Here is a 25,431-nt window from a genome sequence, read left to right on the forward strand (position 1 = left end):
GTATAGGGTGGAATGAGGGAGGCATGGAAACGAATAGGATTTTCCCTGTTTTGGTAACTGTGCCTGGGTGTAAGTAGCCCATTGGTCAGCTAGAGCCTATGGCCATTTCGAGGTGGGTCGCTTCCCGAGCCTGCTTGCACTCAGCCCCGTGGTAACCGGGGGCCCTTGGGCCTTGCTTGGGTTTCCGTTGCTCAAGCCTGTGGCCTACCAGCGGCCTCTACATTGACCTAAACTTTTTATGATTGCCTAATCTCCGTTGTGTTGATACACCAGAACTATTACCTCATGCTTCTTCTTCCTTGTCTATCTCAACCAGGAGCCTCAAGGCACTCTGTGGCACACCGGGCAGAGGTCGTGAACTTGAATTTCTCTGTTTTAAAGTATTTTTACTGCCTTTCATATTTGTGATCATGTCTATATTTTTTATCTTTCTTACAATGGTTTGATCTACTTGACACCTTTTTTTTTACTATTAAGCCAAATTGATATTTCATATTATTATTTAAAAAGTTTTATTTATTTTTTAAAAGGCTTTATTTATTTGAGAGAGAGAGTACCAGCAGGGGGAGGGGTAGAGGGACAAATGGACTCCCTGCTGAGCACAGAGCCCAGTGTAACAGGAATTTTTTCTCCATTGGTGCCCACGGTTTTTGGTCACGCTGCTTCGAAGAATGAAGACATAGACCAGACAGAGTGGTGAACAGCAAAGCAAGGTTTATTGAGTGATAGAAAAGTGATAGTACAAAGCTCCAGAGGAGGGAGGGGACCCAAGAGGGTGGCCACCGGAATTTCTAGGTCTAGGGTTTTTAGGGCTTGTTGGTGGGCTGTTTTAATCTGATGAATCCCCCCTGTGCCTGTCATCCAATCAGGTTTCTATCATATGGGAAAGGGTGGAGGGCTCCTTCCAGGGTGGTGTAAAATCCTTTTAAGGTGGTTTCCTCTTAGGGTGGGGGGAGCCCCTTGTCCCCACCTGCCTGCCTTCCAACTATCCTTCATCACCAGGACCCTAAGATCATGAACTGGGTCGAAGTCAGACACTTAACTGACTGAGCCACCCAGGCACCCCTAAAAAGTTTTAATAGTGTTAAAATGCGCATAACAAAATTCACCATCTTCACCATTTTAAGTGTACGGTTCAGTGGTATTCACCACCATCCATCCACAGACCTCTTTCATCTTGTAAAACTGAAACTCTGTAGCCATTAACAGCAACTCATCCTGTCCCTACCACTCTGTCTGCTCCTGGCAACCACCCTTCCACTTTGTCTCTATGAATTTGACTACTTTAGGTACCTTATATGAATGGAATCATATAGGATTTGTCTATTTCCTAACTGGCTTACCACACTAAGTATAGTCTTCAAGGTTCATCCATATTGTAGTATGTGTCAGCATGTTTTTGCTTTTAAAAAATAATTAATTTTAATTGAAGTACAGCTGACATAAGAATTTATTTGCTTCTTGAGGCTAAATAATATTCCATTGTATGTACTTACAACATTTTGTCTAACCATTCAACCATCAAAGGACATTTGAGTTTCTTCTACCTTTTAGCTATCAGGAATGATGCTGTTATGAATAGGTGTGTACAAACATCTCTGAGTTTCCATTCTTTGGAGTATATATCCAGAAGTAGAATTGTTGGGTTATATGGCAGTTCTTTTTCTAATTTTTTGAAGAGCCGTCATGCTGTTTTTCCACAGTGACTGCACCATTTTACATCCCCACCAATAGTGCACAAAGGTTCCATTTTCTCCACATCCTTGCCAACATTTGCTATTTTCTGCTTTTTTGCCCCCTTATAGCAGCCATCCCAATGGGTGTGAGGTGATACCTCCTTGTGGTTTTGATTTTCATTCCCCTAATCATTGGCATCTTTTCATGTGCTTACTGTACATTTGTATTTCTTCTTCTTCTTCGCCCCCCCCTTCTTCTTCTTCCTCCTTTCTTCTTCTCCTTCTTTGCATATCTTTTTTTGGAGAAATGTATATTCAGGTCCTCTGCACTTTTAAAAATCAGGTTGTTTTCCGTTGTTGTTGAGTTGTAGGAGTTCTTACATATTCTGAACATTAACCCCTTATTAGATATAAAAACAAGACTTGTAAGAAATGCAAAGCAGGAAGATGGGAGGAAAATGCTCCCAGCCAGGAGCAGGGAGACCCCAATCCTGACTTCTTTGCACATCCTTTTATACATGAACATACCTCAGACTTTCCAGCCCACCTTGCCAGAATCTGCTCAGTGATCCTCAGAGGAGAGAGGATCTTGTACTCACAGGTAAGCAAACCAGCAATATGAATTTAAAAGAAAGATAAGCATGTGAATAAAAGGGAAGTCACAGCGTTTGTTCAGAAGAACAAGGGGAAGCAAGGATTGAAAACTCATAGTCATGAAGACAGTAAAACATAAAGAATTCTTTGTTAACTGACATTTTTAACTTTTAGAATTGACTTGAAATTACCCTGGTTATGATTTCATTATCAGTATCTGTGTGTGTGTGTGAGTGGGTGCATGCGGCCCCGTGCTCATGCACCCACTCACACAAGTGCACATGCGTGGGAGTGTCTGTGTATCTGAACTATAAGATCAGTGACTTTTTTTAAAAGATTTTGTTTATTTATTTGACAGAGAGAGTGAGAGAGCACAAGCAGGGGGAGCAGGAGAAGGAGAGGGAGAAGCAGGCTCCCCACTGAGCAGGGAGCCCGATGCGGGGCTCTGTCCCAGGACTCTGGGATCATGACCTGAGCCGAAAGCAGACGCTTAACCATCTGAGCCACCCAGGTGCCCAAGATCAGTGACTTTTAGGGGTGGAATGGAACTCAGAGATTGTTTAGCCCAACTCTTTTTTTTTTTTAAATCTCAAAAGGTAGAGTGGCTTGCCCATGATCACACAGCTAACAGATTCCACATCTCCAGATTCTTTCCTCATTTCCCTGACCCCAGTACAATTCAGTGGCTCTTGTGAGAAGAGAATCACCTGAGCTGGTCCATCTTCTCCCCCCAACACCCCCACGCTTGCCTTATAAGGTGGGGAGAGCCTCTCACTGGCAGGAATCAGGAGGAACACGTGTAATGTAAGTGAGATGTCAACCAGGTTAGCGAGGTGAAGCAGCACATACTCCCTTATTTGGGGAAGGTCGTATTAGTGTCAAGGTTTATTTTAACAGTGACAAGGGATACAGGTATGGGCTTGGGTGCTTGAACTTCTGATTTTTATTTTTATTTTTTTTAAAGATTTTATTTATTTATTTGACAGAGAGAGACATAGCGAGAGAGGGAACACAAGCAGGGGGAGTGGGAGAGGGAGAAGCAGGCTTCCCGCTGAGCAGGGAGCCCGATGCGGGGCTTGATCCCAGGACCCTGGGATCATGACCTGAGCCGAAGGCAGACGCCCAATGACTGAGCCACCCAGGTGCCCCGAACTTCTGATTTTTAAAGAAAAACTAAAAATCCAGCTTTTTATATAAAGTCTCCTAGTTTTAAAGTGTGGCAACTAAGTTAAGAAACAAGAATAAAATCTTTGTGTTAGCCAAATGAGCCCAGTGTGCTGGGCCAGGAGTTTGTAGCAGGGCCAGGAGTTTGCAGTGTTGACTGAACAAACTGGGGCTTGATTCCTTCCGTTGGGTGAGGTCTTACCAGAGGGGACCAAGTCTGGGTGGAGGGAAGTGTGAGAAGTGGGAAGGGAGGAGGTGGACTCCGAGAACCAGGAGGCACCCTCTGAGGGCCTAGGGAGCATCTCCTTGGGATGCCTCCACCCAGCCGCAGCCCCTTACAGGGCCTAGCGTGTGCCTCCTGTGTGCGGTGAGGGGACAGGGCCACAAGAACAGCGGAACTACACCTGAGCATCTCCTTTTGCCCATCCCCCCCCCTTTTTAAGGATTCCATTTATTTATTTGACAGAGAGAGAGACACAGCGAGAGAGGGAACACAAGCAGGGGGAGTAGGAGAGGGAGAAGCAGGCTTCCCGCGGAGCAGGGAGCCCGATGCGGGGCTCGATCCCAGGGCCCTGGGATCGTGACCTGAGCCGAAGGCAGACGCTTAACAACTGAGCCACCCAGGCGCCCCTGTCCATCCCCCCTTTTGACTTTGAACTGTCATCTGGCCCCTTCAGCAGTATCCAGCCATTCTGAACCAGAAATGCTATTGTGCCCCTTTTACACACACACACACACACACACACTCTATTTCCAGTTGGTGTTGGAAAATGTCTAAAAGGACATTTTTGCTTGTCACAATGACTATTGTCACGTAAGGCCTGGGAGCTAGGATGCGAAGCATCCTGCCATGTGTGGGACAGGCCACTGTAGAATCATCAAAATATCCATGAAAAAGCAGAGGCCTCCTGAGGGTCCCCGTTTGGGGCGCAGGCTGGGACAACACACGCTAAGCCGGCTTGTTTAGGGGCCGTCAGACAGCATGCCTCCCACCGCGAGCACACCCTCAATGGGTACTTCTTGGTGGCAAGAACGTCCTTTCTGCAGGACAAACAGTAGGTTGATCCTTCCTGCTCATTTCCCCCGAGGGTCGACTTCTGCCCGGGAAGGAGACCTTTACCTGTGAGCAGGGATGACTATAGTGCTTTCCTCATCGGGCTGTTTAGAAGGTTGGCTGAGTTAATCTTCATAATGTGTATTCTTTTTTGGTATGATTTTCCTTTTTATGCTGCATTCTTCGGGCCTGGCTGGATCTCCTTTGGCTGCCCACAGCTGGGACCACCCTTGAGCTCGGGGGTATACCTGATTTTACAACAGGCCAGGCTGCCCTGCCCCCACGACGGTCTCTCTGGGGTGGATGATACACCAGTGGATGTACTGTTGCTCTCGGCTAGTTTTCCCAAACCTAAGATTGTCCAGGAACCAAAGAAGTAATGTTACTTTTATTTTCACTATTATTTTATTGACATACTGAACAGAAAGTCTTAAAAGAAAGGAGGAATTCATACCAGGTTAAACATAAATGGTAGTCACCAGAGCGTTCATTAAACGAATTCACTTTAATACATAATAGTAGGTGCTCTGAGAAAGAATTATGACACCACCAAAGGTCCAACCTAGCATAAAAAATGTTACTCTTTGGAAATTGCAGTGTTCTAACGTAGCTGGTTAGAGACCATCTTTAAGGGGTCTACGGTGATATGGAAGAGTCTTTATAACTTTGCTGTTTGTCATGAAGCTATACCACTATATTTACCCCTGGGTAGGGGGAGAGATCAGACGGTTATCATCTTGATCCGGGGATTAGTCTTAACACTGATGATGACCTACGGTACAATATGAACCACACAGCACAATCTATGACGTATTCTGCCAAAAATATTTAACCAGAATTATGTTGTAACTTCCAATTTATAGGAAATAGAAGAAATAGAGGAATAAGCTAAATGACACCAAAAGCAAGTGACCAGATGAATCCCCAAAATGAGACATTCTTGGTGAAAATTGATCTGGTCCTTGCAACAAGTCAGAGACAAGAAAGAAATGGAAATACACTTAAGAGGTATAACACTGTGGTTGAACCCTCTTTTAAACAAGCTGGCTACAAATTTAGGCTGTTCTTGAGATAGGGACTTGAATATGGAATCATTATTTTTTCTAAGTATGATAACAGTACTTTAGACATTTTTCAATGTAGGAAAATGTTTCTTTAAGGTGCATACTGAAAATTACACCTGCATGAACACACACACGGAGCTGCAAATACTGAGAGAGGCTGAGCAAGAGTACAAATTTGTCCTCATTTTAGACAAATTAAACAATCAAATTTTCTGGTGTTGGTTTAATTCACCAACAAATATTAATTAGGCCTTGGCCATGTACTCAGCTCTATTAGATGCTGTTGGGGATATAAGGGATGATATGCTATGATATAACTAAAGGAAATAAAATTCACTTAATAAAATAATAGGGGACAATTACTTTCTACGCTATCTAGCGGAGACTGAAAACACCACAGGCTTTCAGAGACAGGCAGCTTAATCAGGGCCACGTTCTGTGAAGGCTTCATGAGGTGGGGTGTGAGCAGAGATGTAAAGGATGAGGCCAATTTAGGACAGCTCTCTGTGTGTCCGCACAAGTGTGTGGCCCACATGCCCACACTTGTGATGGAAAGTTGTACGGGTTTCACACAATCCGCTTGTTGGAAATAGTGAAAGAGGACTTCAACTACCTACTTCCATTCTGACCTCAGTCTGTACTTTCTGATTAAGTTCTTCTTTCCAGCATATCTCTTAACTCAGGCAAAAGACCCAGCTGTGGGCAAAGCATCCCTTGATGGGGACCGAAACCACTACCCCTCAAGCAACAATGGCAGCTGCTCTGACGTCAGCAAGACCCGGGGTGATTGACGCCAAGACAGTGATCGACTTGACCTCTACTGGCCACCTGCATGTACCCACTGACATTTGCCCCACATTTTCCTTATATAAACCTGGAAGGATTTTCAGCACTTTGGAGACAGTCTTTGAGACCTCAGTCCGCTGTCTTCCCAGTGTTGGCCTCACAAGAATGAATTCCTTTCTGGTTTTACCACCACTCGTCTCTCTACCTTTGTTTTATTTTGTTTTGTTTTTAAGATTTAATTTATTTGACAGAGAGAGAGAGAGAGAGAGAGAGAGAACAAGCCAGGGGAGCGGCAGGCAGAGGGAGAAGCAGGTTCCCCAGGGAGCAAGGAGCCCGATGTGGGACTCGATCCCAGGACCCTGGGATCATGACCTGAGCTAAAGGCAGATGCTTAACTGACTGAGCCACCCAGTCACCCCGTTTCTCTGCCTTTGGATTTTTGTCAGCGGAGAATGGCCAAACCTGGTCTGCCTGGGACCCCCGGAGCCAGGTGCTCTTGGACCCTTGCCCCCTGGTTGCAATAGCAGGCAAGTTTTGCCCACAAAAGATTTTTCTTGTTATACATTTGAAATTAAAATTTCTTAGCTTTAAAGTTATCTTTCGTAGTTACTATCTTTGGGTTATTGTGATGTATAAATATTTATGCTTTCCGGTATTTGAAACTGTTATTGTGTCCTATCTTAAGCTGTGTGTACACATACAAATGTTTGACCTTTGCTGTATTTGTGTCTGGTCAGAAAGAGGCTTGCTGTGGAAAGTGTTTCATGTGGTATTTTTCAAAATTTAAAACTGAATTTGAATTTAAATGCATTTTTCTAAGATTAGTATTGTCATTTACCTAGCAAACTAATGAGTTAGATAAAGTTAAGTAATGAGTTAAAGTCAATAGTGTTCTCAATAAAAGGAAGAACAATGATTTGCCCTTTGAGTCCACAATCCGATCAGGGATTTAAGGCAGGGAATCCTTGATTTTCATCACAACGTATCCCTGCAAATCCTGTTCTAAAGCAGTGATAAAACAGATGACATTTCCCAAAGGAACAAAGCTATGATTAGAAGTTGTGTGGTTTAAAAATTGTGAAAATCTCCAAAGCATAGCATTTTAGAGCAGGAGAGAACCATGAGTAATAACTTTTAATTAATTGACCAGGAGGGCAAATGACCCACCCAAGGCCCCACAGCCCACACACCTAGGTAATGGCTGGTCTAGAACCCAAGGTCCTAGTGACCTGTATTTCACTTCACCATGGTGTTTCCCTTTTAAAAATCCGGTAAAATGTGCAGAAAAGTAATAGATATGAAGATCATACAAGGAGCCCAATGTTCTACAATGTGTGTGCATAGCACATAAAAATATAATTCTATTGTATAAAATTCAGTATCTATTGAAAAATGTACCAACCATATTAAATATTCCTTAAACACTTAAAAATATATAAAGGTGATTTCTGTTTTTGAATTTATAACTGCTTTTGAGGATGATTTGAATGGCATGAATCTCTCTACTAAAGCAGTCCAGGCTTTTTGAAAAAACTCTATTATTTCTGTTCACTCTGGTCTGTGTTTGTTCTAAAATGAAAACAGATCTGGGCACTTTGTAGGCCTAGGAAAGGGAGCCATACAAGACAGACAGGGTAATTAAAGAAGCCATTTCCAGGAGGAGAGATCAAGGGCACAAGGGAAGGAGAGATTAGGTATGAAAAGGACAAGGGGATAGTTGGTGTGAACAGGATGGAGCTCTGACTGGAAGCAGGAGAAGCAGTTTGGAAACCAGTGCAGATGTCCAGAACACTGTAAACAGCCAGGTGTGAAGATTCCTATCAGTCCTCCTGCCAAATCTAACAACATATGTGGATCATTAACTTCAAGACATGCTTCACTTTTTTGGGGTCAATAATTAATATTTTATTATTGATAATTTTATTCCCAACAGAATCATCTTACCAGGCCCCATCATGTCCAGCATCCACCAGTCTGTGAAGTCAAGATTAATCAGAGTCCTTAAAAATAGGTCCACACCTTCTCATGGTAAAATGATTTTACAGTGTCCTAGTTTCTATATACAACTTCCATAAGGATTGAGATTTAGAAAAGATCAGCATAAAATGGCTGGCTGATGTGTTTCCTTTTTTTTTTTTTGTCCTCCAAATCCTATTGATATATCAAAAAAATGTAAAATGAATACATCCATTATAGCCCTGGAAAGTTGGCTGAGGTACCTTCATAGACCAGACTGGTGGGGAATGGTTGAAATATGTAGGACAGGAGGTCAGATTTATGATAAAACCTAACAGAACAGTGGAATTTTGGTCCCGTGAAGGAAAGATGGGACCACCAAAGAAATTATTTTCTTTCTAACAAAACCCCACAATAATTCTAAGATTATACACAGGGGAGACAAGATACAATTCCACTTTTCATTCTGGCTTCCGTGGTCTGTCCCAGCTGGTGGACATTCTGACACAGGAGAAACCAGAGTGGGCTTTGGAGTCAGAGAAACAGTTTAGTGCCCCCAGATTATTTATGGCTGTCAAGAAGAAAGGGGTTCCTTGAATGTAGAAGATGAGCTAGTCACACACCCTAGAGAAATGCTTTCTTGGACACAGAAGGTAAAGGAAAGCACCTGGAGCCTGGTGTCCTGTAATCAGAAATGGTTTCCACTGTCAGGTAAAGAAACAATATCAAAAATCAACAAACACTGGAGTAAAACTACCACAAAAGGCATTTTAAAACTCAGTAGGAGAATTAACTGCTGAAGAAAAATTATTAATGCAGACAACAGAAGGAGACTTAAAAACAACCACAATTAGTATTCCTCCAAGTTATTGCAGAGCATATGACATCCAAAAAGAAGAACCGAGTTCTTGGAAATCAAATACATGATTCTTTCACAAACAAATAAAACTTCACCTCAGTAGGTGGGCTGCATAGACAAAGACTGAATATCAAATTAGTTAGCGGTATTATCAAGCTGAAAATGTAAATAATTAAAGAAATAAAAAGTATGAAAGAAGAGTTAATAAGTTAATAAACATGGAAGACAGATCCAGGAATACTAGATCCTTCTAGAAATTTCAAAAAGAAAGGAGGGGGATAATGGAGGATAGGAAATAATAAAAGAGATAAGAGAAGAAAATTTGCATGAGTTGAAGAAAGACATTAATTATCAAGTGCCAAGACAAAAACAGAGAGGGAGAAAGAGAGAGAGAGAGTACAAGCCCTACATTTAGACACATACAGCATATTCAGGCGACATTTATAAAGCCCAAAGATAAAAAGAAAAGTCCAAGAATTTCATAAAGGGAAAAACAGGAATCTATAGGAACAAGGAATAAGAATCAATCCTCACCATACTTCTCATCTAGAACATGGGAAATTGAAAAGAAAAAAAAAAAAAAAAGATCATGGGAAATTGTAGAATACTATCTTCACAATTCTGAGGGAAAATGATTTTGAATTCAGAATTCCACGCTCAGCTAACCTATCCTATGAGGACCAACCTACCCAGTTTCAGAAATGCAAGGATTCAGAAAGGTAACCCCACTCAAAACTTTCTTTTTGCTTATTTTTTTATTTTTATTTTTTAATTTATTTTAATTTTTTAATTAACATATACTATCCACTCAAAACTTTCTATAAGAATTGCTTGGAGACGTATTCCTCTGAGATAATGAAATGAATCAGAGAAAGGAGAACAGGAGAAAAAAGGTGGTGAACCAAGAAATGAGTAAAACAATTACTTGTTTATAATGTGGTTGTGGACAGAAGAAGAAAAAAGAAAAGAAACAGAATGGAAAGTCTTGAGAGTACTGTTGAAGTGGATTCGATTGGATGCGGGGACATAAAAAGCCATCATCAGAGAATGTTGGGTACTTGTATTTTCTAGGAAAAGATGATGGGTATTAATGACTGCACCCCCAGTAATAGATAACATTGTTTCTATTGTCAGTTATTTTGATGTGGCCTTTTAAACAAGTCACAACTCACAGTAGGTTCTAGTTTCAGCATCAGAAAACCTTTATAATGTTATGAACAATCCATGAATACCACCTGCCTGAGAGGTCACCACATTCAAGAGAGACTATTTTCAACAAATACCACATTTGTGGGGGGGAAGGGGAGGGACTTCAGTCACCAGGCATCTTGGGATCTTTGTGAAAACAAGCGTGCTGTGCCAGATCTGTCCAACCAGGGCAATTCCCTGAATGGTTGTCGAGCTTTGTGCAAGCACATTGTCCAGTGGCATGACACACAGCACCAGTCTGCAAACTCAGGCCAAACCAAGGACACCAGTGGACGCAGAAGGCCCAGGTCTGAGCGCACAAATAGCTTGACTCGGAGATTGCCTGTCTTGAATTCCTGGTGTGCATCCTTGGCGGGGCCTCAGTGCAGCTTCCTGGGGGCCTCAGTCCAGCAATCAGCAACAGTCCTAGTGCGTCCTGGCTGTGATGTCAGGCCTGGAACCTATGACTCCCTGAACATCTGGGGAAGCCAAGGTAGGGGCCTGAGGAGCTCCAGTGACAGTCATGAATTTACTGTGGGCAAACCCACATTTGCCAATGTTCAGTTTCCCCGAGTCCCACACAGGCCCTTACAAGAAGCTCATGCATTTGGATACTGTACGTACATGCCAGCTGGAGGTCAGTTCTAAGGCGTAATTTTGTCTTTATGGTATTTTAGATGGCTCTGGATTGCTAGTGGGAACTATGGAGCCACATCTTCAAAGCAGGAGTAAAAATCAGAACAGAGCCTGTAACTGACACTATCAGAAAGAGCCACAGAAAGATTCGGTCCAGAACTTGGGCTACGAATTTCCAGTCTTGTACCACCTGCAAAAGAGAAAAAGATGCCTTCCTTTCAAGCTGCAGGGCAACTGTTCTGAATTCATTTCAAGGGATTGAAAAAGAGTAATATTCAGATGTACAGCACTTCAGTTTTCAAAATGCACCGAACACATCCCCTGCAGCGTAGGCTCAGATTCTCCCCGTGACTTTACTGGCCTGTGAACACTTTCGACATTGAAGATGTGAAATAGAAACAACGGAATCGGGGCGCCTGGGTGGCTCAGTTGGTTGGGCGACTGCCTTCGGCTCAGGTCATGATCCTGGAGTCCCTGGATCGAGTCCCGCATCGGGCTCCCTCCTCGGCAGGAAGTCTGCTTCTCCCTCTGACCCTCCCCCCTCTCATGTGCTTGCTCTCTCTCATTCTCTCTCTTTCAAATAAATAAATGAAATCTTTAAAAAAAAAAAAAAAGAAACAACGGAATCATGTATGAATTTGTAAACAATACTGATCAAAATGGGAAAACCCTGATTTTTACACACATAAAAAACTAGTATCTCTTCCTGATACTACATAAGAAATGAATCACAAACTTATAAATTAAGCATTTTCATGGCCTAATATAACAAGCCTTCTCATCTTCCACTCTGCATGTGGGTTTGGCTGCTACATCTCTGGAATGCTGGGGAACTGCCGGGGAGGAGAAGTGATCAAGCCAGGACAGCAATCCGTAAGGGAGAGGGGAGACGGGGTCTCTTTGGAGGAAGGGAAGTTGAGGCACAGTGGGCAATCCACTGTAAGAACAAGGTCAGAGCAGGAACAAGGTGAGAGGTGTGAAGGACAGGGGCCAGTTCTCTTCCGAAGGAAAAGAAATGTCCTGTTTCTATTATATGGGGGTTTTATAAAGATGGAACCTAACAGGACTTCTAGAAGGGACACAGGTATTGATGAGGAACCTAAATGCATTCTGCACACACAGAGGTTTAGGAGTAAAACTTTGGGGAAGAACACAAAGAAGACACATTGAAATGTTTGAAGTGCCAACCTGAAGTAGTGGGATTATTAATGATTTTATTTTATTATTTTTTTTTGAAACTTTTTTTTTCTTAAGATTTTATTTATTTATTTGAGAGAGAGAGAATGAGAGACAGAGAGCATGAGAGGGAGGAGGGTCAGAGGGAGAAGCAGACTCCCTGCCGAGCAGGGAGCCCGATGCGGGACTCGATCCCAGGACTCCAGGATCATGACCTGAGCCTAAGGCAGTCGCTTAACCAACTGAGCCACCCAGGCACCCCTATTAATGATTTTAATTTTCTTGTTTATACTTTTTGTATTTTCCAAATTCCTTACCCTGATAAAGGTGTTACTTTTATAATTTTTTAAAAGGCTTTCTGAATCTTTGAATTAGAATTTTTAAAGGATGTAAAGAAACAACAACAAACAACCCTAAGAAGAGCCAAAATGTTTGTTCTATAGCATTTTCCCTAATGCTTTAAAAATGTTTTTCAGTGGATGAAAAACACAACAAATAGTTAGAGAGAATATACTAGGTAGTGTCTAGATAAAATATAGAAGGATATTTCTTTAAAAAATATTCTTTCAGCATATGATGTGATGAGCACTGGGTGTTATATGCAACTGATGAATTATTGAACACTACATCTGAAACTAATGATGTACTCTATGTCGGCTAATTGAATTTAATTAATTAATTAATTAAAAATTCTTTCATAGGGGCGCCTGGGTGGGTCAGATGGTTAACCGTCTGCCTTCGGCTCAGGTCATGATCCCAGGGTCCTGGGATCGAGCCCCGCATCGGGCTCCCGGCTCTGCCGGGAGCCTGCTTCTCCCTCTCCCTCTGTCTGCTGCTTCCCCTGCTTGTACGCTCTCTCTCTGTCAAAAATAATAAAATCTTTAAAAAAAAATTCTTTCGTAATTTTGTTTATGGGATCAAGCTCTTGGCACTAATTTTCACTGATTTTAGAGTAAAGTAATTGAACGCTGTAAATTGGCCTATAACTTGTTTTAAGCAGCAGGTACGATCTCAATCTACGACTGTCTTGGGTCTGAAATCCACACTTCTGCTACACTTTTTTTTAAATCTGTAAGCTAAATAACTATGCCCTTTTCCCTCACCAAAATATCTGTTGGAACACTATATCTTTATATTAATCCCAAAATCTAATTGTTTTTTTATTTCCAAATACTACAGATAGAAATAACCATCATTGCACTAAAAATGAGAGATACATTACCAGAGACCAGGATAACCAACTTGAAATGTAGAATTAAATTATTTTAAATAGAATCAAGTCTAATTATAAGGAATGGCGCTTAATCTGCACTTGCTTCACTTTTGCTCCTTCTGTTTCTGTGAACTGCTTCCTAAAAATCCATACTAAAATTCTTTCTTATCTCAGGGCTTGCTTAACATTCTCCACATGAAAAGCAGATAGCTAATAGTGTCACATTTAAACAATGACAGCATTTTGCTGTAGAGAGATATGAGAACGTTGGTTTTGCTCGCTTCGGTGGACGTGTTGGGATGAACACCAGTGCACTCACCTGGCTGATGAAATGCTGCTTCTTCACGTGCCTTGAAATGTATCTGATGGAATCAGCGGCCTTTTCCAAGAAAGCAACAAGAACTGTTTCTCCATCACTCACCTGTCTTTGTTTCCTTTTTTCTAGAGCTTTACCTTTCACTACTGGTTGACTCTCATCTTCATCTGGGAAAGAGTAGCGATCCACGTGGTCCTTCATACAAAGCAATGTAGGAAGCTTTTGCAGAAAGAGTCTCTTCACCCAGGGGGCCATGGGGTGGTAAGTGGAAGAGGACCTGTGGTGAACGTTAATCACGAAAACTGTCACAATAATCGACAGGGTCACGAAAACCATAATGAACAACAGGTACTCCCCAATGAGAGGAATGACTTTGGAGGAAGAGGGGATTATTTCCTCAATGACTAAGAGAAACACCGTCAGGGAAACCAGCACCGAGGTGGACAGGGACAGCTTTTCCCCTTCGTCGGAAGGGAGATAGAACACGAGCACCGTCAGGAAAGACAGCCCCAGGCAGGGGATGATCAGGAAGAGGGTGTAGAAGAGGGGCAGGCGGCGCAGGACGAACGAGTAAGTGATGAACGGATAGGAGCAGACGCCGTCTCTCCTGTTGCCCTTCATCCCTTTTGCATTGAGTATCTCCCATTCTCCGTTATCGAAGAAGTCCCTCCTGTCAACGTTTTCATTGATCAGAACGAGGTCAACCATGGTTCCATCGTAAGTCCACGACCCGAACTTCATGGAGCAGTTCTGCCGGTCGAATGGGAAAAACGTGACGTCCATGGTGCACGAGCTTTTGTAACTGGCGGGGGGCATCCAAAAGACGGTGCCGTTGGATCTCACGATGACTTTGGTCATGAGGGAGCCTTCGAAACGGCCATCAGCACTGTGGTGAAAGAGTCGACACTGATGACTTGGGTCTTTGCCCACCCCGCCCTCTACTGTTGGCCTTTATTACTTTCCTACCACAGAGTCAAACATTATTTCAGAAAGAAACGGTTCTCCTCTTACTCAAAGTTGTACATTTCTCCCAATTCTTCTGCCAAAGTCAGGCTTTTCCATCTCTGGTCCTAATCTGACCAGGGGGTATTTCTTCTGGGATACTTACTTTTCAAAGAGAACTATGTCGGGGAGCCAGAGAGATTCCGATGGAACTTTAATTGAACGAATTCCACCGTATTCATCAGGATTCCAGCGTAATTTGTGGTCTGTCCATTCCTGCACCAAATGAGTGTACTGTAATTTTATTCTGAAAAGTCAGTGTATTACACTGTGGAATTCTTCAAGTTTATGTTAATTTACTAATCAAGGGTTTTCTTTAAAAAGGGAAATCCATGCGTTTTAGATCTTATGACCTTACCTGTGGCTCGCTACACTTCTCAGGATGCAGGTTGGGCCAGTCTGGCCTCTGATCTTGCCCAGGCCCACAGAGCCATCCTACCTGGGATTTCCAAAATTGCCATATATCTGCCTCCCAGTGAAGAGTCTCAGCAACAAACACCACTGATTTGTGATCTATTTTTTTCAGCCTATTTTCTCTTAAGAAGCAAAAGAAAAGCAATGATAGATCTAACTCAGTTTATTCTAGGACAGTTGGTCCAATAATATTTTAGTGATAATGGGTACAAACAATTTTGAATATCACTCCAGAGTCTTGAACAAACATCCACCCACTATGTTAATATGAAAAATCCAGTATCCACTGACTGGTCTTGCTGACATTATAACTTTAATCCAATGAAAAAATATTTTCCAAGAATTTCCTTTTAAGTTCTAATCTGAATTTATTTTGTGACCACCCAATTACAGTTTTAAATTATATTCCTAATATTGTTAGCCTCCAGATACTTATGTATTTTTCCTCATAATAGAATGAAATCATTTATCATGTTTTATAGGAGCTAATGGACCCAGATTAACCAACCTGACCACTAATTGATTGGATTATGAAGGTCAAGAGGATGATATATAGTTGATCCAATTACAGCAGAAGTGGACTTTCTTAAAAAGATTTGGGTCCAGAATCTTATGAAATCTGACCTGAAAATTAAATTATTCTATCCCACTGTCCCTCATGTAGACAGCTGAGTAATGATGTAGGATAATATTAAATGACATTTCAGAAAGTTTGAAGGGTGTGCGCGATGCAAGCCTTCCTGTCATTAAAAAATCAGGAGTCAGCAGATGAGTAACTTCACTAGATAGTAAAGTATTAAAATATGCATGATGCCTGAAAAAGTATGAGACACTATACCCCAGATGAGATGTTGTCTATCCTAGACAATATTTGTGAGGTTTGATTCTTGAAAAACAAATGGAAAAGGAAATGGGTCATTAAAAAGCTACAATCTAAAGGATAAAAGATTGCATGGCTATTTATGGAAAAGCATGCATGTGAAGATTGACAGTTTAAGAGCCCAAACTAATAAAGTATTTACCATGTTTACTTGGTACTCACAGGCTTCTCTCCTCCTCCTCCTCTGCCCATTTTGAAAAGCAAATATATTTTCCTTCCTATGAATAATTTGTCTCCTGCTAAGGAGACTTGTACTACCAGCAGCAGGTCTGAATCTCAGAAATGTTAAAAGGAAGTCAGAATAGCACCTTCTGTTTGTTTCACTTTCACTTCATTTACTTTCTAAAAATTGACATACAATAAAATCCACTCTTTGTGTATGGTTCTATATGCAAACAGTTGTATAATCAGTAACATTGTCAAGATACAAGAACAATGTTGTTGCCCAAAAAGTTTTCCTTGTGCTGCTCCTTTGTAATCAACTCCTCCCATCCCCCACCCCTTGGCAACGAGGATCTACTTTCTGATCCTGTAATGTTGCCTTTGGTCATATAAATAGAATTGATTGCAGGGTAGAGAGTCTTTTGATCTTGATTTCTTTTACTTACCATAATGCATTTTAGATTCTTCTATATTGGTGATTTTTTCATTTTTATTAGTGAGTAGTATTCCCTTGTATGAATATACCACAGTTTATTTATTCATTCTCCAGGTAGGATATTTGGATTCTTCCAGTTTTTAATGATTACAAATAAAACCATTATAAACATTTTCTGCAGCTTTTTGAGTGAAAAGCATTCTTTTCTTCTCTTGGATAAATAACCAGGAGTGGGATGGCTGGACAATATCATAAGTGTATGTTCAACTTTATATGAAACTGCCAAACTGTGTCCCCGAGTGTCTGTCTCATTTTGCATTCCCACTAGCAATGTATGAGAGTTCCAGTTCTTTAGTGTCTTCTCCAGTACTTGCTATTATCTTATTTTTTATTTTAATTATAAGAGTTGTGACTTGGTATCTCATTACGGTTTCTAATATCCGTTTTCCTAATGACTAATGATGTTGAGCACCTCTTCTTGTGCTAATTTGCCACCCATACATCTTATTTGGCGAAGTGGCTGTTAAATCTTTTGCATATTTTTTAATCAAACTGTTTGTTTTATTACTGAGTTTTTAGACTTCTTTACATATTCTGGATAAAAGCCCTTGGTCAAATACTTGATTTGCAAATAGTTTCCCACAGTCTGTGGTTTCTTAATTCTCTAAATAACGTCTTTAACAAGACGGAAGTTCTACACTCGGCTGAAGTTTATTTTACCATTTTTATCTTTTAGGAATTATGTCATATCTAAGAAATATTTGCCTAACTCAAGGTCACAAAGATTTTCTCCCATGTTTTCTTTTAGAGATTTTATAGTTTTGGGTTGTACATTTAGATCTAAAATCCATTTTGAGTTAATTTTTTAATTACGGTGTGAATATGGGTTGAGTTTTTTGGGTTTTGTCGCATATGGATGTCGGATCATTCCTGCACCTTTTGTTGAAAAGACTAAACATTCTCCATTGAATTACCTATACATGTTTGTCAAAAATCAACTAACCGTAAACTGTGTGGGTCTATTTATGGGCTCTTTGTTCTGTTTCATTAATCTGTGTCCCTCCTTTCCACAGTACCACACTCTCTTAACCTTCATCACTTTCTAGTAAATTTTGAAATCCCATAATGTGAGTCCTCCAACTGTATTCTCCTTTTCCAAATCATTTTGGCTATTCTAGTTCCTTTGCTTTTCTGTATAAATTTTTAAGTCAGTTTGTTGCTATCCACAAGAAAAATCCTTCTGAAATTTTAATTGTGATTGCCTCAAATCTATAGGTTGGTTTGGGGAGAACTGACATCATAATATTGAGATTTCTGACCCAGGAAAATCATTTCTCAATCCATGTATTTAGGTCTTTGATGTTTTTTAATCAGTGTTTTGTAGTTTCAGCTTATAGACCATGCACATATTTAGTTAGATTTATACCTAAGTATTTCTTGTTTTTTTTTTTAAGATTTTATTTATTTATTTGACACAGAGAGACACAGCGAGAGAGGGAACACAAGCAGGGGGAGTGGGAGAGGGAGAAGCAGACTCCCCACCGAGCAGGGAGCCTGATGCGGGGCTCCATCCCAGGACCCTGGGATCATGACCCAAGCCGAAGGCAGACGCTTAACCACTGAGCCACCCAGGTGCCCCCCCCTTTATTAAAGATTTTATTTATTTATTTGACAGAGAGAGACACAGTGAGAGAGGAATCCTGTTGTTTTGATGTTAGTGTAAATGGTACTTTGAAATTAAGGGAAAAAATCCAATTGTTCATTGCTAAAATATAAATAAATTTGATTTTTGTATATTGACCTTGTGTATATCCTGTGAACTTATTTAAGCTCATTTAATTTTAGGAACTTTTTTGGTAGATTTTCTACATAGACAATTACATCATTTACAAATAAAAAATTCTATTTCTTTTTTTCCAATCCGAGTGCCTTTTATTGTTTTTTTCTTTTCCTCTTGCTTTAAGTCACTGTCTAGATCTTTAGTATGACATTAAATAGGAGTGGGAGAGTAGATATCCTCGCATTGTTCCTGATGTTGGTTGGAAAGCATTTGGTTATTCACCATTAAGTATTATGTTAGCTGTTGGTTTTCATAAATGCCCTTTATCTGATTAAGGAAGATTCTTCCTGGGGCGCCTGGGTGGCTCAGTTGGTTAAGCATCTGCCTTTGGCTCAGGTCACAAACCCGGGGTCCTAGGATCGAGCCCCACATCGGGCTCCCTGCTCAGCGGGGAGCCTGCTTCTCCCTCTCCCACTCTCCCTGCTTGTGTCCCCCCCTCAAATAAATAAGATCTCAAATTAAAAAAAAGAAGTGTCTTCTTATTTCTAGTTTGCTGAGATTGTTTTTTTTTAGTTTATTTATTTAGGTAGAGAGATAGCAAAAGAGAAAGAGCGTGAGCGGGGCGGGTGGGGGGAAGGGCAGAGGGAGAGGGAAAAGGAGAGAATACCAAGCAGACTCCCCATCCAGTGTGGAGCCCTATGCTGGTCTGGATCCCACGACCCTGAGATCACGACCTAAGCCAAAATCAGGAGTTGGACGCTCAACAACTGAGTCACCCAGACTCCCTGAGATTTTTTTTCTTAATCACGAATGGATCCTGATTTGTATAAAAAGCTTTTCAGCTTCTATAGAGACGATTACATGATTATTCTTTAATCTCCTAATAAGATGAATTATATTGATTGATTTTTTCTTTTTCTTTTTAAGTAGGCTGCACACCCAACATGGGGCTTGAACTCAAGATCCCGAGATCAAGAGTCACATGCTCTACCGACTGAGCCAGCTAGGTACCCCTATACTGATTGATTTTCAAATGTTGAACCAGCCTTGCATTCTTGGGATCCACCCCACATAGTCTTGATGTATCACAGTTTTATATAATACTTTTTCTTCTTATACACAGAAAAATACGTAGACTGCTGCCTTTCAAAAATAAGGATGCACTGGCAAGGAGGGTGTTGCTCTAACCATTTTCCTGATGTTTGAATTCAAATAAAAACACAGTGAGGTTTCCTTGAGAAAAGATGAGGACAGTGAAATAGGTGACATGTACCTTTGTGCTTTTGCTACTGAAGCATTTTTAAAACAATATTTGTTGGTGTAGATGTAAAAAATACATTCCAATAATTCACCAGATATCTAACGCAAGTCTGGGTTAATTACAAGAGAGGAAACAACCCATATATTTCTCTCTTAGCAGTGGGAATACTTTTCTTTGGGAATGTTTATCTGATTATTTTATACGACTGTAGCATACATTAAAAACCTACTATTTTGTAGCTATGCTGATAATAAGATAAAAATAGTAAGTATAAAAGTTACTGAGTGCTGATGATGTGCCAGGCATTGGCTTAAGTGCTTTATATTTATTAATGCTAATTTCTTCAATAACCTACAAATGACCTATTATTAGTGTTATACTAGATGAGGCACCTGTGGCTCAGAGGGTTCAAGTGACTTGTCCCAGGCCACACAGCTGGTCAGCAGAGAAAACAGGATCAAGTCTGCTGCATATGACTGTGTATGCCTGGCATCACAACTCCAGGAGGTGCCTTCCACATTGACTAGGATGTAAAGGGTGCCCCCTGGAGGTGTGCCATGGTACATTGAAAGCCACACCTTGCACTCTTTCCCCTCTTCCCATGCTACCTTACAGTGGAAGAACTTGTGGCTTGAAATTCTTCATAACGTCAACTGTTTGATCAGGCTTTCTATGGCTCCGCTCTCAATGATATTTCCAGCGCTGATCGCTATAAGGCTTACTGACTGTACTCAGGCTAAAAAAGTAGCTTATTCCATCTTTTCCTCTGTTAAAAAAAGAAAATGAAGACAATAACAACAGAAAATCTGTTTGGTCTTAATGGTGAAATATCTGTCCAAAAGTGGAGGAATTACACAATAAGCATGTTACACTGTGTCCCAGTTCATGGACAAAGAAGGGGAGAGAAATTATGGGATGAAAATGAACTGTTAATAACAGGAGCCTTTGGCTGACTTCCACTTAGGCAAGGCTTCGTTGGAGAAGGACATGGCATGTCAAGAGCTCTTTATAGAAAGAGGAGAAAAATGAATTCAGAAATAAAGTGGACACATACTGCCTGTTGCCTCAAGTTCACCTGCCTTTCTCCTGGTAAGAGCACCCCAGTTTCCTCTTGGAGAACCCCCTTACTGCACTGTCACCCACCAGCTGTGGGTGAATCTGGCTCTTCCTTCTGCCCCAGAAGTGGGGCTGCACCTCATACCTGCCCACTGTGATCTTCAGAGATAGCAGGTAAACAAATGGGAAACAGCGAGATAGCATGAATCTTCTAGAACCACTGGAAAAGAGGCTGACCATTCTCTCTCCTGCTGAACTTGAACACAGGAAGCACTTTGAGGCTGAAGCTGATACAGCCACCTTGCTGCCACCAGAGGCGGGCTAAGATGAGAATGGGATCACCCAGAGGACGAGGAGCCCAGAGACACACAGAGGGAACACCGTCCCTGGGAATATTGCTTGAGCCCCTGGATCAAGCTGCATTTAACGCTGGCCTTGTCCCTGGACTTTCCAGGCTGTGTAAGCCAATACATTCTATTTTTGCTGAAGCCAGTCTGGGTTGGGTTCTCTGTCATGTGCAACTAAAAGGTTCTCAGCTGATCCTGGGAGAATTTGAGCAGCTCTCCGGCCGGCAGGCAGGCAGTGAGCCCTGGGGCAGACACAGACTCGGGCAGGTTGGCTGGAACTGCGCTGTTATGAGCTGGCTCTGTCTTGAGTGGACAACGTTGGTGAGCTCAGCCACAGAGTCCAATCTCACACTTCCTCCATCTGGAAGGGAAAGATTGCTGCAAACAAAATTGCCTGCTTCCTGGATCCAGTTTCTTCTCTGCTCCAGGCATAGCCATCTTTTCCTGTGCCCGGTTCCACCCTGCAGAGAAGGTGGACAGCTATGATGCTGGGACCCCTGCCTTCTTGCAAATCCCAGCCAACACATACCTAGAACGTTTTACAAACTGTTCTAAGGGAACCAGGGCAAGCCCTAGGGTGCGGGACTTTGGCGTCAGAAAGGTTTGCCTTGCTCACCAGGCCTCCAACTGCAGGATGGACATCTGCAGCCAGAGAGAACAGAGTGGTGGTGGTTTTTTGGGCTCACAGTTTGGGGGGAATAATGCATTCCACAAGTACGCAAGGCTTGTGCTCACATGGAGCACACCGCTGCTGCCTTGTACTCCTGGCCTGGGGCTGCCTCAGACAACGAGAAACAAATGAGCACACCTTGTGGTCATTGCTCTGAAAGGGGTGAAGTTTGGGTAAAATGGCAGGGAACAGCAAGGTGGACAGGGAAGGTAGTTCTGAGGAGACAACCTTCAAAAACGGAGACCTGAAGGGTAGGGAGGAGTGGTGAGTGGTGGTGTGGGGCAGAAATGAAGGGTAGGGAGAAGAAGGGGGCTCGGGAAGGTGCTGGGGCAGAAATGAGTGAACGATGAAGGAGGGGTGCATTGAATCCTTGAGGAGGACATAAAGAGATCTAAAGTGATTGAAGTTTCATTCCTTTTGTTGTTGTTGTTTTAAGATTTTATTTATTCATTTGACAGAGAGAGAGAGAGCACAAGCAGGGGGAATGGCAGGCAGAGGGAGAAGCAGGCTCCCGGGACCCAGGACCATGACCTGAGCCCAAGACAGATGCTTAACCGACTGAGTCACCCAGGTGTCGCCTAGGTTTCATTTCTGACCAGTAAAGAGAAAGGGGGTAGGTGGGACTTTTGGTGAATATTGTTTACTTTGGAGTACCCAGAAGAACAAGAGCACTGAATTAGAGTCAGAAACCCTGAGTTCCCCACCCGTATGGTCCTTTATCGGTTGTACTCCTTTGTGAGGTGTCCTTCTGTAACCAAACCTGAAGAATCAGAGATGTTCTCCCTGACATGTCCGTCCAGAGGGGTTCCCTGAATTTCTATCAACATATGTGTCCATCACGGTGTGGACAGAGCCCCATGCCCCAGGACGACAACGCGTGCTAGGTCAGAGTGTCAGGGTGAGGATTCAGAGCCCCCATCCTCTAGCTTGCTAAGGAGCTCTGAGACCTTCTGGTTACTTCCTGTTCTCCCTGAAACCCTAGGGGCATCTGGAGACTAATCTCCTGTTTCTCCCTTTTTCAAGTAAGAGATTAGAAATAATATCCTGTGTTCATATAGCATGTTCCAGCCAAGATTCTCAAAGCCCTTTACAAACCTCAGCTCTACCTTGAAGCAGTTCCAGGGTGGAGAGCTGTGTCATTGCAGGAAATGGGAGAGCATATGATATGTCAGGGCCAAAGAGCAAAGTTAATCTGTGACTAAGAAAAAAAAAATGGAAAAATAGGTTTCTTAATTCTGAAAAGTGCAATTTCAAATCCATATCATATATATTCCCTTAAAATTGTCTTTTCTTACATACGTTATCTGAAATACCACTCTTAAATGTTTAGCTATTATCCAGAACAACATTTCTTTTAAACCTAAATCAAAGACTTTTTTACTACAAAAAAAATTCTCCTAATTATTCTTAGTTTAATTCTAAGACCAAAAGATAGTAAGGAACAAGTAGTGCCTTGATTTGTAGCCTCTGGGGCATCCCCAGGATCTTCAGTTATCTTAAAATCAAGTGTAAAATTCTTTATTTTTTTTTTAAGATTTTATTTATTTATTTGAGAGGGAGAGAGAGAGAGAGTACACGAGCAGGGGAGGGAGAAGTAGGCTCCCCTGCTGAGCAGGGAGCCCGACGCAGGGCTCGAGCCCAGAACCCAGGATCATGACCTGAGCTGAGGGCAGACGCTTAAGTGACTGAGCCACCCAGGCGCTCTCAAGTGTGAGATTCTTTTTTTTTTTTTTTTAAGATTTTATTTATTTATTTGACAGAGAGAGACACAGTGAGAGGAGGAACACAAGCAGGGGGAGTGGGAGAGGGAGAAGCAGGCTTCCCACTGAGCAGGGAGGCCGATGTGGGGCTCGATCCCGGGACCCTGGGATCATGACCTGAGCCGAAGGCAGACGCTTAACGACTGAGCCACCTGGGTGCCCTCAAGTGTGAAATTCTTAAAACAAGTTAATGTTCATACATTTTAATCTTAAAGGCAACAACATGACATATGATATGTCTCATATTCCCATTATAACCATGAGTTGTCAGGGCCAAGAAATGGGATTTGTCATTAAGGATGAAAAAGCCTCCAAAGATGGCGGCAGGAAATGACATTGATTGAGTCCCCACTACTCGCCAGTTAAGGTACCAGTTGCATTCACACACATGATCGCATTTCACCTGTTAACACTGTGAGCTAGGCATCGCCTCTATTTTATAGATGAAGAGACTGAGAGTCCGAGAGGCAAAATGACTTGCCCAAGTTTACGTAGCAGGAGTTCTGATTCCTAACTCCTAATTCCTGCTCAATTCTCACTCAGCATCCACCAACCCGGCCTCCTGTGCTAAGGTCCGAGTGTGGCTGGGAGAAGAAAGGAAACTAAGATGTTGAGTAAAGGTCGGGGATACATTCACAGACTTGCAGGTGCCATTTTGCAGGTTGTGGAAGGTAATTAGACTTCAGGAAGATTCCCCAGACCTTTACAGCAAGGCTGAGCCTTCCATGGCAGGTTTGTTTCTGATTTCCCCTCTGAGACCAGCGCCACGATCTAGCCTCTGAGGCCTGCATATGTTTGCTGAACTTTTTGTTGGTCTAAAACGGGAATCAGCTGTTGGAGAAACAAGGCTACTTTGAGATGTTGGCCTTGGCAGACATTCAGGCAGTTTTATTTTCCTTGGGAAAATGAAGGGGGTAGGACAGCAAAGTGTTCTCAGCTACAGTGAAGCCGGATCACTCAGAATCTTACTGTCTTATTGGTGTTTACACCCGATGGTCCAGCATCTTATGCAGTGCCCGGTGCATAGTAGGTGCTCAGTAAATGCTTGTTGAGTGAGTAATTTTGACATCTGTTGTCTTAGTGATCACGTCTAGGCCAAGGGTTCAACCCTTTATCACTAAAGAAAAGGTGGTTTCATTTCCCATTTGCCTTTAAGGTGCTTGCGATGCAGTTGAATATGATGGAGCAGAATCTGAGTGGCGAGCCATTAAGTACTTTCTCATGTAGTTTTAGTGAGTCAGTGTTAATAATCTATTTATGATTTATAGGGTTTTGATTACTTTCTGGAAGTAGGAAGGAGGAAGACAAATGAGTTTCCAAAATATAATCAATAAAATAAAAATAGCTCCACACAGAGGACTTTCTCAGGATGTCACTAAATTTGTGCTTGATAAAGGTCTTTGGTTAAGAGGATGGAGAAAGAACGTCTAAATATACCAGAAGGGAACTATGGAAATAGAGGATAAGACAGAAGAATTGGAATTAAATACCAAGCATCTCAGTTGTGGAAACTACATGGAGCATGTTTTTGTTTTAAGTACGAAGAGTTTTATTCTCTCTGTGATATGAGTCAGGGAGCATTTTCCAGTGTCCAGAAAAGAACAGGGGTTTATCGTTTCCGTCTTTATTCTGACTGAGGCATACAGGGGTGGCTGGGGAGAGTTTCCCGTAGGTTTGTTCTGGCATGAGAACTTTGGGAAGTTATGCGATTGGGAAGAGTATACAGGGCTTCACAACTTCTCTACCTTTTTGGCTTGCAGAACTTCTATTGATCCTGTAAGACCTAACTTAAATATCCCCTCCCTTGGAAGCATTCCCTGATTTTCTCCCTGTCGCATTGTCATTTTTATAGTGACACGGTATTCATGCAGATTTTCCTTATGGTGTTTATCATATGACAGTCATTATTTTCTACACAAGTGACACTCTATCCTCTCCTTGAAGGCAGGGCTGTATTTTACTCTTCATATACCCGGGATCT

The 25,431-nt window shown here is 42.0% G+C and overlaps 1 protein-coding gene across 1 annotated transcript in view; it reads right to left on the reverse strand.

Annotated features, from left to right (window-relative positions):
* Window positions 1–9,904: 9,904 nt before the first annotated feature.
* Window positions 9,905–25,431, reverse strand: part of CHRNB3 (cholinergic receptor nicotinic beta 3 subunit) — a 29,112-nt gene continuing 13,585 nt past the window's right edge. The window contains exons 5-7 of the mRNA XM_035003931.1: window positions 14,791–14,900; window positions 13,686–14,568; window positions 9,905–11,167 (exon numbers count right to left, since the gene is read on the reverse strand). Of these exons, the coding sequence (XP_034859822.1) occupies window positions 11,033–11,167; window positions 13,686–14,568; window positions 14,791–14,900 (1,128 nt within the window). The 3' untranslated portion in view covers window positions 9,905–11,032. The remainder of the gene's footprint in view (window positions 11,168–13,685; window positions 14,569–14,790; window positions 14,901–25,431) is intronic.

This window comes from Mirounga leonina, unplaced genomic scaffold, assembly GCF_011800145.1.
Source record: "Mirounga leonina isolate KUSES-001 unplaced genomic scaffold, KU_Mleo_1.0 Mir_128, whole genome shotgun sequence".
Taxonomy (NCBI): Eukaryota; Metazoa; Chordata; class Mammalia; order Carnivora; family Phocidae; genus Mirounga; species Mirounga leonina.